At 38.0% G+C, this 16,887-nt stretch overlaps 1 protein-coding gene across 1 annotated transcript in view; it reads right to left on the minus strand.

Annotated features, from left to right (window-relative positions):
• The window catches only part of DST (dystonin), a 483,034-nt gene that overhangs the window by 198,492 nt on the left and 267,655 nt on the right, over positions 1–16,887 (minus strand). The window contains exon 8 of the mRNA XM_055329608.1: positions 16,098–16,190. Within this exon, the coding sequence (XP_055185583.1) occupies positions 16,098–16,190 (93 nt within the window). The remainder of the gene's footprint in view (positions 1–16,097; positions 16,191–16,887) is intronic.

Consider the following 16,887-nt stretch of genomic DNA (forward strand, 5'->3'; position numbering starts at 1 on the left):
CTTGTTTTCTCTCTTTTCCCACTACCAACTATTGAGTTGAGGTAACAACTATCCTTGGTTTGGACCATCACCTCTAGTCTCCAATGTCAATACCAATGTCATCTTTTAAGGCACAGTCATGAGAGACCTGGAATAATATTGGGCTCAAAAGAGCTTGCACCTTCTCCTGGAGCTAAGCCTCAGTGTCTGGATTAGTAATTGTCTCCGAACTAGTCTCATGGCACCAAGTCTTGGCCTACTTTCCAATGCCAGTTCAGGTTGTTCTTGACTCTGCAGCCACAGTGTTAAGGCTCATTCTTGGCTGATCTCTCTAGACTCAAGTCATTCCCTTTCTATTCTATGATCAAACCACATGAAGTTCAAGCCATGTGAACCACATGTTCCCCCTCTCCCAAGGTCCTCTATTCAAGCTATTCCTCCCCTTGAAACATTTTCCTCATACTCTGCCCAACATGTCATAGATTAGGAGCTCATTATCTGCTGAATAGAAAGGGGGAAAGAAAGGAAGGAAGGAAGGAAGGAAGGAAGGAAGGAAGGAAGGAAGGAAGGAAGGAAGGGAAGGAGGGAGGGGGAAAAAGGAGGAAAGATCAGAAATATGGTCCATGTTTTCATTTGATATGAATGAATTTTAACCTATCATGTCATGTAAAACTTGTCATTTTAGAAAAGTAAATGGTTTCCAATTAGTCTCACTTTCAATAATAATAGAACCCCAGACCACTGCACAAAAGTACCTAGCAACAAGCACAAGCCCAGAGACTACTCAGTGAGAACCTGACATTAAATAGTGAAACTAAGCTTCATCTGCATCATTTCTCTTAAAAATTTTCATGAATTTGACACAAAAGAGAATCTCTAAATGTCCCTCCAATGAAAGGAAACAAGCCAACCTATCCCATCTCATAGCACCCTCTGATTTCATTCGCAGTATACTAGATGACCCACTTACTGCTAAATGAATTGCAACTGCCTCACTGTGTTGGTCAGCTGAGGCTGTAAATATGAAAGTCCTCTGAGCAAAGTCAATGCCACCAGACAACTGGGCGGCAGGAACACCCTATTTTTACAGATGTTGTCATAGTTCTGGCATGCACTGTGAACACAAGAACAACCAACTTGCAAAGTTGAGTTGAATATTTCCTAAAAGATTCACTTAAAAAAAAAGAATGCTTGTATTTTATTCTTCTACACAAGGCAAATAATGTAGCTTTAATATTTTTATTTTTAAAATAATTACAATTTGCTGAAAAGACTAAAAAGTTTAATCAAATTTACTATTTATATAATTTATGTGTAACACTGGAAAAGACAACATCTCTGAAGTTAAGAGAACTAAGATAGGCAGCCCGGGTGGCTCAGCGGTTTGGCGCTGCCTTCAGCCCAGGGCGTGATCCTGGAGACCCAGGATGGAATCCCACATCGGGCTCCCTGCGTGGAGCCTGCTTATCCCTCTGCCTGTGTCTCTGCCTCTCTCTCTTTCTCTCTGTCTTTCATGAATAAATAAAATCTTTAAAAAAATAAAAAATAAATAAAAAAGAGAACTAAGATAATTAGCTTACAGAAAGCTATAAATATACTTAAGGATTAAGGAATCAGGGGAACTCAAACTGAAGATATGCAAAGCCATTTGAAGGACCCCCTCATTTCACTGGTGAGCAAACTAAGGCAACAAGAAGTGAAGCAACTCATCCAGGATCTCACAGTATGCTACTAGGAGGCCTACTGTGTGGACTTAAGTCTCCTAAATTCCAGTCCAACATCTGCAAGAAGTTTCTCCTTCATACTTAGAAAAGAAATCTAGAGACACCTGGGTGGCTCAATGGTTGAGCATCTGCCTTCACCTCAGGGCATGATCCTGGGGTCCTGGCCTCGAGTTCCACATCAGGCCCCTCGCAGGGAGCCTGCTGCTCCCTCTGTCTGTATCTCTCATGAATAAATAAATGAAATCTTTAAGAAAGAAGGGAAAGAAGAAAAAAAAAGGAAAGGAAAGGAAAGGAGAAAAGAAAAGAAAAAAGAAAAGAAAAGAAGAAAAGAAAAAAGGAAAGAAAAGAAAAAAAAAGAAAAGAAAAGAAAGAAAAAAGAAAAGAAAAGAAAAGAAAAGAAAAAAGAAAAGAAAAGAAAAGAAAAGAAAAGAAAAGAAAAGAAAAGAAAAGAAAAGAAAAGAAAAGAAAAGAAAAGAAAAGAAAAATCTATACTTACATCTCAAACTAATTTTTCCTCTAGGTCAGCAGCCACAGTGGGTGCCTCCTATCAGTGTACCACATGTTGCAAAAAATGACTATACACACACACATCATGAAAGGGCACCCCCCACCTTTGCCTTAACCCCTGAAGTCCAGCCCTTTTCACTTTTCAGTCTCCATACTGGCCAAGCAGCTGGTACATAGAACTCTACACGTTTTCAGAGGAAGATACACCCCATGGATCTCTCACATAATCTGAAGGTCAGGGGTCACAGAAATATTCCTCAGTAGACTAAACACAACACGTCAACTGACAACCTTTCTACTACAGAGCAGCCAATCTGCTTCCAGCACTACGTTCTCTTCTTCTCTCATACCAAAACAACTATCAATAATGTCTCAGAAATGTACTTGTACTAAGGTGTAAATAACCGATACTAGCTCCAAGAATTGGTTATTCCCAGGGGTTGTTTCTGATCTAAAATGCTGACAAAATTTTAAGCTAATTAGGGAGTTACAGGAATATACTGACAGATAATAGGATTCAGTAAATATTTGCTGAAGATATAGTGAGAAGATGAGTGGAGTTGGGGAAACACAAGGGGCAGAGTACTCTGCTTAGGCGGAATGCTGTATGTCCAAAGGAAAAAAAGAAATGCTGTTTACAAATTTTGAACACACATAGCTTTTCTACTCAGCAGATGGTTACAAAGTATTTCCTCTTTTCTATAGCAGCAGAAGACAGTTATAAGATAGAAGTTATCAAGTACTTACAGTCTAATAGGTCCTTTTCACATATATTACCTCATTTAGTGCTCACAACATACCATTCTGCTTCACACATGTAGAAAGTAAGACCTGGGTTAAATTTTAGTCTTCTGATGTAAAATCTCTTAAGTTCTCTTTCTCTTGCTATATCAAATGTATAATTACTCCCTAAAACATTCCAGAAAGAGCTTGACTTATCAGTGAACTATCTCATTTTATAGAAGCAAAAACTGATTTTTTAAAAAGATTTATTTTAGAGAGGGGGGTGCAGAGGGACAGAAAGAGAGAATCTCAAATAGACTCCCAGCTGAGCATGGAGCCCAACGTGGGGCTCAATCTCAGGATTTTGAGATCACCACCTGAGCTGAAACCAAGGGTTGGACACTTAACCAACCGAGCTAACCAGGCACTCCGAAGCAAAAACTGATTTAAGGAACACACAGTAAATATAGAAATGATACCTAGTCAAAACATTCTTCCTTGCAGAACACAAAATAACTATTGGTTCAGAGGCTTGGACATAAAAATGATATCAAAGGAAATGCAATTCTTTCATACGTGTTTTTGTTAAATAAAAGAAAAAAGAGAGTTTATATACTCTAAGAGAGTTCAGGTATGAATAAGAATGAAAGCTGCAGGCCAGGTGAATCTCAAAATTGTTCTACCTTTGGAGTCTCTTTAAATTTTTTTTAATTTTTATTTATTTATGATAGTCACAGAGAGAGAGAGAGAGAGAGAGAGAGAGAGAGAGAGAGAGAGGCAGAGACATAGGCAGAGGGAGAAGCTGGCTCCATGCACCGGGAGCCCGACGTGGGATTCGATCCTGGGTCTCCAGGATCACGCCCTGGGCCAAAGGCAGGCGCTAAACCGCTGCGCCACCCAGGGATCCCCCTTTGGAGTCTCTTAACGGTTGCACGAGTATAACATTGGAAGGAAGAGCTGTGGAAGGTGGTTATCTATGTTCAATTCCTGATCCCACCACATCCTCACCCTGTGACCTTTCTGGGCCTTAGTTTCCTCTCATGTAAAGTACTTCCTCACAGAGATGTTGAGAGACTGAAATGACACATGCTTGGGGTTCAGAATAGCACCTGCCCCAGAATGAGCAGAAATAACTGTACACCATGGTAAGGATGATTGCTTAAACTCTTTTATTCACACTACTTGACACTGTAGTCAGGCAAAAGCAAATTCCATATTGAGTTTGTCAACATAGGCAAATATTTCCAAGCCAAGATGTTTGCTTCCAAGGACAACCTCTTCAAAGATGTTTTAACTATTTTGGCAGAAACAAATGTAATCAACACATTTTTAGTGAGTGCTTCCAAGTTTCAAAAATGTGTGAAAATGCTCCACAAAATATTTTTAACAGCAAAGATGGCACAAATATTTTGCATTTCTATCTGGATAAAATTGCCTCCCTAAAAGGAAGAGTTAAAGAGAGGATAAAAGCAAAAAGTTGATAAAGTTCAAGTGCTAATGCTCTAAATTAATAGCTACCTTTAGCAAATGCTCATTTATTTGCTATTCAAATATGGGGGGAAATATAAATGTAACTATTTTTCTTGTACAGCAAAGGTTTTAAACTTTTGCATGTCCTTCATTCAACTGAAAAGATCAGGCATTAATAGAGACCCAAATTCTATGCAACTATTTCATAAGTACATTTTCACAGACTGGTTATAAAAAAAAAAAAAAACTAGCAATGGTAAAATTTTAAAAAAAGTTAATAAGTATTTTTATTTAAAAAGATGAAATGGTTCAGAAAGAACTGAATTAGCCAACTGTAAAACAAATGGCCTTTGTTTTCAAAATCTATAGATCAAAGCTATCATATAAAAGGAAAAACATTCAGGTTTTTCCTAGTGCTTGAATTCTTTTCTTTTCTTTTTATTTATGATAGTCACACAGAGAGAGAGAGAGAGAGAGAGAGAGAGAGAGAGAGAGAGAGGCAGAGACACAGGCAGAGGGAGAAGCAGGCTCCATGCACCGGGAGCCCGACGTGGGACTCGATCCCGGGTCTCCAGGATTGTGCCCTGGGCCAAAGGCAGGCGCCAAACCGCTGTGCCACCCAGGGATCCCCTAGTGCTTGAATTCTAAGTAAGTGTTTTATGGCCTAAGATTCATAAAAGACTCGGTCAAAGAAAAAAATATCAATTATATTTCAGTGAGTTTGAATATTAATGTATTCTTCCAACATTTTGAGATGGTTCTCAAATTTTTGAAGTTTTTATAATATAAAAGTCAATTAAAAACTAATCTCTTCATTATATAGAGATTGATAAAATAATCTGTATAATATCCAAATTCCTTATCTCTCATCCCTCTCTCCTTGGCTTCTTTCTCTGGTTACTGCACTAGACATTGGCTATTCACCAGAGGATTAAAAGGAACACAAGAATAGTTCAGTTTTCATGAGTTAATAAGGCTACATAGTATGGTGGGAAGTTAAAGTTATTCATGACTATTATCCCAGAGGTCTAACTTTCAGGTGATTAAGTTTATAGTCATGATCCCTGTTGTTTATTCTAAATAAACAATGGGATATACTGCATGCAGAAAAAATTTATATTTTATTTCTTTCAGAGTGACTTGTTTTGGTTCAATATATAACACGTACATCATAAGTGCCTGATAGAGAAATAAAAGAAGGGAGAAATGGAGGAAGGAGTGAAAACACTAAACAAAATGGTATCCAGTTATATACATGAATTCATAGAAATTTAAAAGTGAAAGAGATGTATATGGGAAAAGGTGGGTAATTGTAACAGGTAAGAAGAGTTCAGCTTGGTAGATACCTGGGTGATATCCAAGCTCTTCCACTTACTGGTTGAGTGACTTAACCAAGTTATTTAACTTTCCTGAGGCTCAGTATCCTCCTCTGTAAAATGGAGCCAAAAATAAAACCATTTCATAGGCTGGCTCCAAAGATCAGATATAATAGTGAAGTGGTTGGCACAGAGTAGGAATCAACAAAAACCATTATTATTAACAGTAGCATTGTGATCTAGTCCAATGTTCTCCTTTTGAGAATGAAAGGGAGACTTAAAGAAATGAAAAAAGCTGTCGAAGTCATAGCTTTCTGGGGCAAAGTCTGACTAGAACTCAGATCTCCTGCCTTCTGGGCCTATAATCCACACTACTTATCAAAGAAGCTACATTGAGAAGAAAACAAGATACAAATGCTAAGCTAGGATGACGCTGGTTCCCAAAATTTAGTGTTTTTTTTTTTTCTCAAAATTTAGTGTTTTTAAGAAACACATGAGATGGGATGCCTAGGTAACTCAGTGGTTGGGCATCTGCCTTTGGCTCAGAGTGTGATCTGGGAGTCCTGGGATCGAGTCCCGCATTGGGCTCCCTGCAGGGAGCCCGCTTTTCCCACTGCCTGTGTCTCTGCCTCTCTCTGTCTCTCATGAATAAATAAATAAAATCTTAAAAAAAAAAAAAACACGTGAGAGGGTGCCTGAAACATATGCCATGTTCTCTTAGGCCCGACCAGAAGATACTCTGATCAAGTTAAATCAGGGATAAAGCGTTTCCAGTAAGCATTCCAGATAATTCTACTGTAGAGATTCTGTAGTCACTTGGAAAAGCACTGCTATAGAATAAGAGTAACAAGGGCTCTGTCCCTAGTCTTGGCCATTAGAATCATCTGTGGAGCTCCTTCCTTATCTATTACATTAGCATCACTGGGTGACATCTAAGCACCTGTATTTTGTAAAAGCTCTTCAGGTGATACCTACATGTGGTCGGTTAGAGATCCAATGGCCTATAAACAGAAAACAACCAGTTTTACTGAAGTCAATATAAATCAGCTAGAAAGAGGTGGGATTTGGAATGCCTGGGTAGCTCAGCGGCTGAGCATCTGCCTCCGGCAGAGGGCGTGATCCCGGAGTTCAGGCATCGAGTCCCGCATTGGGCTTCTCCAACTCTGTGCTTCTGCCTGTCTCTCTTTCTCTCTCTCTCCCCCCTCTCTGTCTCTTGTGAATGAATAAAAAAATCTTTAAAAAAAAAAAGAGAGAGAGAGAGGTGGAATTTGTGAAACTAGAGAAGAATGCTTCTGGGAAAAGCTCAAGAGCAAAGGTAGGAGAACTTGTCACAAGGTACAGGAAGCATGTGAGTCTTAGACAAATAAAAAATGTGTCAAGAAGATGACTGCAATGAGCTCATTACTCCCTGTCCCCAAACACGGCTGCCTTTGTCACCTCTTTTTTTAACACTCTTCCTTCATTGATAAACTTCAACTCCTATAAACATCAAGCCCTGCTCTGACCTCACAGTAATATCCCTTAGAACTTTGACAGTTATTCAAAGCAGGTTGCTGACTACTTCAACTCGGCTACTGACATTTATTGATACCTTAAGAACATGATTTAACCTGATTTTTGACTTCTTCATTCTTTAAAAGAAGAACTATTTTGCCTATTTATACAGTTGTGAAGATAAAAGACACATTGGATCTGAAAATCCTTTTTCCAATTCCAAACCAATACACAACTCTAAGATAGTCTTTTTTTTTTTTTTAATTTACAACTCCTGATCCCAGTCAAGATTAACATGATGATGAGATTTTATTCAGTAGGCATTCAAGGAGACCCTGGCTGAATGACCTCCACAGAACCCCTGCATGTAGAAGAGCACGTGAGGTCAGCACAGGAATTCAAGGATTTAAAGAGGAGGTCTGGTCACTCATACTGAAAATGGTAAATTTCACAGGACCAGGGAAGTTTAAGTCAGAGGCCTGAACTAATTTAAAGATTAAGAAAAACTCAGAGAGCTGTACATTCTTCAGGTTAACTCAAAGTCATCAATCCCAAATCTGCAGACAAGGGTCCAGGAGAAAGAATGGATCAACATGGAAGATGTGAAAAAGGTCTCGAAGGAACAAATAAAAGGAATGCTGGCTAACCACACATTTCTGAGATGCAATGCTAACAAAGGGGCTGAGTGTTCTCATTTGCATTTAATTCTCCCATTAAAAAAAGTAGAATCCAATGCTAAAGAATTCTGCACAGGTAATTAAGCAAACAGAACCAAACACTTCCAAGGTAACAAGAAGAACGTCCTACGGGGAGTACCCAAGCTACGGGTTCTGACCCTCTGTAAGCTCCAGAATGAAGAGTCTTTATTTGGATTGCAGGGAACTAAAACGTCAAACTCCTATGATAAATAATGACTATCCCATTTGGCTTTGACTCTAGAAGATATGAGGCTTTGTGAAGTACTGCTGTATCACAACTATCTAACAAATCTAATTGGCAGGTTTATGCCTTTTTTTATGTATACTTTACACTGAAGTTTCAGAAACCTACACCAACTAGGAGGGTAAAAATCCTTGGCAGGAGAATAAAACAAGGAAGAAAAAAAAGGCTTATGAACCACTTAGGAAATGGATTTTAAGAATTTCCATTATCGAAAAAATGTAAGGCTTTCAAGAAGCCACATTATATACAAAAAACAGCTGGAACATGGAGCAAAGCAACTGGTTTCATTCGTAAACACGGAACAGCTAAGTAGTTTCCTTTTGCACTGACAGACTCTTTGCTTTCTTTTCAAAATGTAACCACTGAAAAATGTAAATAAAAAGGCTGCCATAATATTGGCAAGCATGGTAGTATACGTAACAGGAACACCTTCCCAGGGCTCCACAGCTGAGGCCCATGATAATCATCACATTGACCCTAATAATACCTCATTCTATCGCTGTGCAAATGATCTCTGCTGACCTTGCCAAGACTGTTTAACATCACAGACCCCATTTATGTCCAGAGTTTTTGTTAAAAGACAAAGTTAGAGCTTAAACAAAAAGCCATCCACTCCTACCCAGTAGTAACATGTAGAGGCTGTTTGGGTAATGCCTGTCTCAAGCAAGTAAATAAATATTCACTTATATCTTAAAGATAAGTGAAAAACCCCGAGAAGTAACTTATCTAAAGCTGACTATCGGCGTTAGGACTAAAGATCTAAACTTCCCGGCAGTTTGTGTCATACTGAAATTCCTAGGACATATTACCCAAATAATTTCTGATGTGGGGGGGTGGAGGGCTACAGAATAACTCGTAACAAAGAGACAAAAGAGATTTGGGAGATTTTGTTTGTGATACACACACAAGTACAAAATTAAAAGCAATTATGTGAGTGTTCCTGTGTATGAAAACTGGTAGAAAACTGGAACTAGCTTTCCAAAATTATGGATCAGCCAGTCAGGACTGACTGGTAATAGTATTGTATTCTCCCAACATCTGTCACAGAGCTATTATCTTCTCATGACTGCTTTCTGATGCAGCTTTTGCCGATACTGCAGCAAAGTGTCCAAAGTCTCTTCCATAAGAAAAGTCAAGGAATGTGAAGTAGAGAACTTCAAAGATGTATGTTCTCTTAAAGTAATGTTTTCTAAGTTTCTTAAAGTGATGTTTTCTAAGTTTCCCAACTATAACAAAAATGTACTGAGGTTTAAACTGTGATCAAAGAATGTGGATATTACAGAAAATAAAAATCATAATAATCGAACCTAAGATTACAAATAACAAAATGCACCAATATCTCTCCAACTTTCACATAAATTAATACAAAAACAACTATTAAAATAGGCAAGTTACAAAACCTCAGACAGATACGAGCACCTGAGTCCTTCTTTGCATCTTAAAGTCAGACTCTATGTTTCACTTACCTCATTTCCAACTGTGTCCTTGGAAGCAGAGGACACAGTGGTACAGAAGGAATGACATCTCTTTTTTTCAAAGTGAAAATGGCATATTTCATGGGGGCAAAATCTCTCCGTGTTTTGCTTTCCTTGAACACTGCTATAATTTTTGGATGGGTCTTCAGAAAACCCACTTTTTCCAAATGATCTCTCTGTACCACAGTGAATAGAACTTAAGCTGCCTGCCTTTCGTAAAGTAAAAACACTAGTTTTTCTTTGGAATGTTATTTCTCTCTTGTTGACATCATCTAAATGTTCCTTCTTCTCTGCACAATGTGGAGTGCTGTCCTTTTCTGAAATCCTTTCCTCCAGATCACTAACTTTTACTTCCGTGGCACTGTTGTTAGCAGGAGAAGTGTCCACATGGTGAGACAGACTGCTTGCAGCACTCGGCACAAGTTTCTGTTTAACATCGTCAACTACAACTTGTGTCTTCTGAGGAATACCATCTCCCAGTGTCGGGTCCAGGGTAGCAGATTCCTCCCGTACCAGTCCCCCGAGGAAAAGAGCTGACTGTTCTTTTGAGAGCTGAATGCCACTCTTCTTGCCTTCATTTTCCTCGTCTGGCTCTGCTGACTTTGTATCACCTACAGTTGTCTTGATTGGCTTTCTCCTGAAATATTTTCTTCCTGGAGAGTGTTTTTCAGGGCTCAAAGGAGTTTTGGCAAGATCTAAATACTGTTCTTCTTTCTCAGCTCTTACACATCCACAGACATTCCCCATTTGATTTGCAGGAAATCACAGTTCCACAGATTCACTCATTTCAAAATCCAGGGCTTACTTCGATCTTCTACATCCAGTCTGAAAATTCCATTCTGACCTCTAATTCCTCAGACTTTGTGACCATCCTCTTCAACATGAGGCCATTTTGCTTATGAGAAAAGCACATGCAAGAAATGCCATGGCATCTTGCCCAGCTGGGTCCCTGTGTCTCATTAGACACTGTGGCTTATTTCTGGCCACCAATCCTCTTAGACAAACATTACTGCTCACTGTAAAATTATAACGCTGATAGGCTTTCGAAGTAAACACTTCGATTTATTGTACGAGAACTCTGACCCTTGCTTTAACTTTGTTTTCTGAAATGCAGTTACACTACCAAAGTCTGCATTAACCTTTGAAACTATTGGTGATTCAACAAATCTGAGAGCAAACAGAAAGCAAATACCCAATCAAGAGTCCTTTAAGCAAAATGTCTTTCAAATGTAGGTTTCAGAGAGTCTCTAACATATAATTTTTTTCTTAAAAAACACCAACTAATTTTGGTACTTGCAAAAACAAAAACAAAAAAAGCTCAAAAGTCTCTGCAAATTATACTAAGACTTTTCCAAAACAACACCATTAAAAAACAAAAACAGAATGATTTGATAGCTGAAGGAGAGATAATAAATGCTAAATTCCTAAAATACTCGATAAAAATTATCTCTAAAATCAATCTTATAAAATAGTTTATAATATTTTTCATATTTCATATTAAATTTTCATATTTCATATTAAATTTTCATAGGACATAAATTTCCAAGCCATTTTCCTTATGTGATCATTAGGATTTTCACATAAGCAAATTGATCAATTTTATGATTTGAAGCATGACATGCTCAGCCAGAAGAAACACATAAATGTGTTTCTTATACATGAATGAAGGCAGTTTAACTTCATAAGTAAACTCTTATAATTGTCCCTAGTTAAATATTATGTAATTTTACTAGGACCTTGCTGTAAAAATAGTAAATCAGTATGGGGCCTGATTATCCAAGGTGTGCATATTTCTAATACTGAGTCACAGATATGGTAATAAGAAATTAGTATGGCATGACTGGACTTACATGTAAGCAGGTATCATCTGACTAAGTAGAAAAACATGATGATTCCCATTCTCTAGGTAGTCTTTAGACTGATCACAAGATGGAACTCATTATATTTTTCTAAATAAGAATATTCAATTAAGCAGGCAAGTTAGCAATGTTGCTGATACTTGTCAATGATAGGCCTGCATGATAATTAATCATTCAAGAGAATATTAAACAATCTCCAATGGCAAAATTTAATATTCTAGAAGACAAGCTGGCAAAAATAAAGCCTTAGATTTGGTTTGTTTTTAATTTTATTTCAATGTCTTCATTGGCAATGGAACATTACCCACAAAAATGTAAAAGCATAATGGCTGGTATTTGTACTGGCAAGATAAAGGCACAACCACTGACGTGCATCCCATCCACCCCTTCTTCCAACCATGCCAAACTCACCAACTGTCCATTTCCAGGCCATCGCACACAGTTCCCTCTCCCAGAAAAAGGACCAAACTTTAGTCTCTGCCTGGTAGCTGGCATTCATTCTGCAAAGTATATCTCTAGTATCAATGAAAATTTCCTCTATTCTTTACCACTTCCTGATCCTACCACAATACTCCCTCCCCTACAATCCCTTACTTATGTTGTGATAGATTCATCATCAATAGATTATATTTACGAACATTCTCTCAATAGATACAACATACTTCATTATCCTGGCATCTCTGGATCTAGTATATGGTAGTTACTGACAGAGGACTACTGTGTTGATAATGTTTACACATAGACAGCCTGATTGGAAAAGAGATTCAATTTGGGATGCTCATTACAAATATTTTTTAAATAATAAATTGATCTTCTGAAATTACTTCCCTTATTTATATAAAGTATAAAGGAAAAAAAAAAGGCCCAGTCACTTGGAGTGAGGATGATCATCACTACTAATAAAAAGACATATTCTTGGCATGACCAGTAAAATCATCCTAATCCTAAATTATCATAGTACTAAGAAAAGTTATTTCATTTAAATAAGAGGAACACTTATATTTTACCAAAGCATTGTGCTGTTTCACTTTAAACAGATCTGGATCTAATTTTTAAATACTGGTGATAAATTAATTCATAGTATCTTGTCATGTGGGTCCTAAAATACACAGATTCCATAATACATGCCATAGGATCATTAGGATTATATTACAAATACTTCCGTGGCTGGTCTTCCTTTTTCCTCCAGAACTGAAATGCAAAGAGTTTCCTGACATATAATTCTTTTTGAATGACCTTTTGCTTTAAATTTCTTCAAACTTAGGATCTAATTCCTAACCATTTACTCACATTTTGGTCTGTCATTTCCTGGTTTCTGCTCCCAGTGGCCTGGGAGTGTTTCCTCCAATGTCTCCAAGGTCCTCCTTCTAGGTAAAACTAGTACTCAGTCTTCACTTTCTCTTGCTCTTTAGCGCCATTTTGTACTGCTCACCATTCTTTTCTACTTGATATTCTCTTCCTCCCAATTCAGTAACACTACTTTTTCTTGTTGTTCCATTCATCTCTCCAAATGTTTCTTTTCTGTTTCCCAAGATGGATCTTCTTCCTCCTGCATCCCAAATCATGGGCTTTCCCCAGATTTCTGTCCTTAGCTCTCAGCTCTTCTCCACATATGCTCTTCTCTTGAATCCTCTAAAGAATTCTTCCCTCCAATGGATTCAGTGACCATTTTTATACTGATAACTCTTAAGTGTATTACCTGTAGCTGACTCCCCAGCTATGCTCACGTATCTCCAAGTGCTCAGCACACAGATACATAGGATGTCCACAAGGCCATCAAACTCACTGGGACAGTCATTTTTGTTCTTTCTCCCCTGACCAGCACCCTGTTTCTCTTGGTCATCTACTGGTTTGTTGTTTTACATCTCAGGCTGAACAGTTCACAGTCATCTTTAACGTCTCTCCTTCACCGTCTGTGTCCTGTTGCCAAGTCCATTCCTTTCCCTCTTCAAAATGTCATCCATTGGATACAGATTTTTTTATCCCCATCTGAGTCCTGGCCTTTATCACTCCACTCAGAGAATACCACTTCAGCTTCTTAGCTTTATCTCCCTAACTGCAGATCCTGCTCATTTCAATTTACTTTACATAAAATTGATAAGATTCAGTGTTCTAAAACATCATTTTTCAAGTTCAGAATGGTTAAGTGATGTACCCAATGTCATCTACTGCCATAAGTAAAGAGTCAATAGTGTCACTTAGCTCTGCCTCCCACCACAGCCTGGGTGCTTTCCTACTGCCCCACAGTGCTCTTATTATGATATTCAAATTCCAGACTCAGCCTGTCTCACAATTCTGTCGGTAATCATGGGATTGGCTCCCTGTTCCGACTGGCCTTTAATCCTTCCATGTGGGGTTTCTGCAGTTTCAAACCTGCTAGAAGTTCTGGGACCTGATCCGCTAAGGACTAATTAAAGGATCCCTGAGAATACTGCTGAGGATCTCCACATGAAATCTGCTTTTAAGCCAGTTTTATTTAGTCTTAAACCAATTCTAGAAACAAAGTCTGGCCCCATGCCCAAATCCCTACCTTGCTTTAGTGCTCAATCCCCTAGTTCCCTAAGGAAGGGGTGCTCTAGTAATGGGGGCCCTTGGATCTTTAGGGTCCTGCCTCCAGGTCCTGTTACTGGATCTCCCTGACAGCAAAAGCCCAGCTGAGGGAATGTTTACCTACATTAGCTACCCTGTAGTCTGGCTGGTGACAACCTGCTTGCCTGGGTCTCTTCCAATATCCTACTGCTACAATTTTGTTCAGCTGCCTGTTCAAGTCCTGGAAACAACCTAGACTATAATTCCTACAGTTCTCCATACCTGTCAAATTTATCCTGTTCCCAAATGATCTCCAGGTAGATTATTTTCCACCATTTCCTTACAAACCTTAAATCCCAGAAAATTTTTACAAATTAAGAAATAAGTCTTACTCCTCTCATGATTTGGTTCAAAACCTCATGGGGCACCTGGGTGGCTCAGTTGCTTAAGTGTCTGCCTTCAGCTCAGGTCACGATCTCAGGGTCCTGAGATCCAGCCCTACATCATGCTCTCTGCTCAGCAAGGAACCTACTTCTCCCTCTCCCTCTGCCTGCTGCTCACCCTGCTTGTGCGCACACTCTCTCTCAAATAAATAAAGGCTTTAAAAATTTTTTTTCAAAACCTCAGCTCCTTTCTAAAGCTAGCAAACTACTCTTCCTCCTCCATGGGCCAACTGAACAGTAGTAGTCAATCAGTATGATTTGCTGCATGCCTACTTGAGTCAGGCTCTGAGCTGCACACAGAACACTACATAAGCAGGAAAAAGGTTAATAAACTAAAGCATGTTCCAGAGTTAGGATTCACCTTAAATCAAATAAAGATGATATTTTTCAAAATGTTATCGTTTTACAAAAAAGTAAAAATCCAAATCAGCCCTCAATGAGTATAGAGGTATAGATAAATCATAGTTAATAAATCTGCATTTACTAGGGACACATGGGTGACTGAGTCAGTTAAGCCTCAGACTCTCGGTATCTAATCTCACAGTGGCGGCGGGATCAAGCTAGGGACTCCAGGTAGCCTTCAGATTTTTTCTCCCTCCCCTTCTGTCCCTAACAACTTGCATTCTCTCTCTCTCAAATAAAAAAAAAAAAATTAAATCTTAAAAAAAAAAAAATCTGCATTTACTCTCCTCCCATGTAGTTTGAGAAAGCACAGCTCTATACAAGATAATGGCTACTTCTAATTCAGGAGCTCCCTTTATGATAATTATACTGCCATCTAGTGTCTACCAACAGGAAAAAAGTAGTTCTCACAGTTGAGAAACTAGACTACTGATAACAACCATTCTAGGAATGAATCATAAAATTTTCAAGTATCTAAATCAAGGAATACTGTCCAATAAGCAAAAGAAATGTGTCTGCATTCTGTAAGAAGAAATCCTGGTCTTCCAACACTGAGACTGAAACCCTATAAAAGCATGAAGTGGAATAAAACTCAAAATGGTGGCATGAATGCTTCAGCAAGACTCCATTTCAAACTAAGTAACCTTTTTATTCTCTTCCACAAAACTTCCCTCCTCCTCCCTTCTTAGCTTTCTGTTTCGGGAACCAGGAGCCACCATGAAAACATGATGAATGTGGCTGACTGCATATACACAATTCCTGTCCAAACCAGCTAGATCCTGTATTTCCCTATAAAACCAGGGAACCCTTCCTCCAAGGTGGCCCTGAAATTTGGAAGGACTTAGCCTGCTGCAGTCTCCTTTGCCTAGCAAAGCAATAAAGACATCGTTCCTCTTAATAACCAAACTCTTGTATTCACATTACATATTTCGGCTCCCCATCACTGAGGTCAGTTTTTGAGAAGATTACAAGCTCATCAACACTAGGAAACAGGACACCAGGTTCACGGGCAGTATACTACTTGAAAGGAAAAATTCAAATACATCGTTTAAGAAAAGAAGCCTGAAATTTATTTTCTTCCATAGGACATAAATGTATAATTCATGCTTCATATTAACCACTTGAAAATCAGCAATGAGAGGCTAAAAGAAATGACAATTAAGAAAAATTAACCTTAACCTAAAAAAAAAAAAAAAGAAAAGAAAAGAAAAAAAAAAAGAAAAATTAAGCTTACCTGAAAGTGCAAAATTATTGTCCATATTAATCCCAAAGTCAACTTGGGATTTCCATCTGTTATGTCATCATTTCTAATATTCACTAATTTCACCTGTGTTATAATGGGAAAAAGAGATTAAGCTAACTTTTTCAAACCAGCACACAAGTTATCTTTACTTACATAAAAGCAATTCTAAATTACACAAAGAAGAAAACTAAGTGATCTGAATACCAGTAATCCTCAAAATACTATCTTACTCTTATCTCCACTCATTTTAGGTTGTAAATTATAGCGTAACCAACAAGGAAAAAATAAGTGTTACTTTGGTTTTTCTTCTAGAACAAGGATTAAAAGTATTCACTTCTCAAAAGGAAAATACAACTCAAGTTGAGAATTCTTAAATACTTGAGATTTTCAAATTAAATATAATTTTACACTGAAAATGAGCTTTATTTTACTCTTCCATTAAGTAAAAAACTGTTCCAAACCATAAAATAGTTTAATACCTTTATCATACTTCTGTCATAAAGTGGGGGGGGGCGGGGGGGAACTAGCATCATTTTTCTACTTAACTACCATAAATTGTTACCAAGATAAGTAAACATATACCGCTGGATATTTGGAAGGCTCAGATATAAAAATAATACTCAGACTTAAAGCTTATTAACTATCAAATTATGTATTTTCAGGTAAACACAGGCAGTAATGATACCTATCATTTACATCCTGTATATAAATAATTAAATATCATGATATCATGAATTAAATACAATAATAACTAACATCTTACTTCCTGGACAAAACACTG

This window comes from Nyctereutes procyonoides, unplaced genomic scaffold (genome assembly GCF_905146905.1).
Source record: "Nyctereutes procyonoides isolate TBG_1078 unplaced genomic scaffold, NYPRO_anot_genome, whole genome shotgun sequence".
In the NCBI taxonomy this organism is placed as follows: Eukaryota; Metazoa; Chordata; class Mammalia; order Carnivora; family Canidae; genus Nyctereutes; species Nyctereutes procyonoides.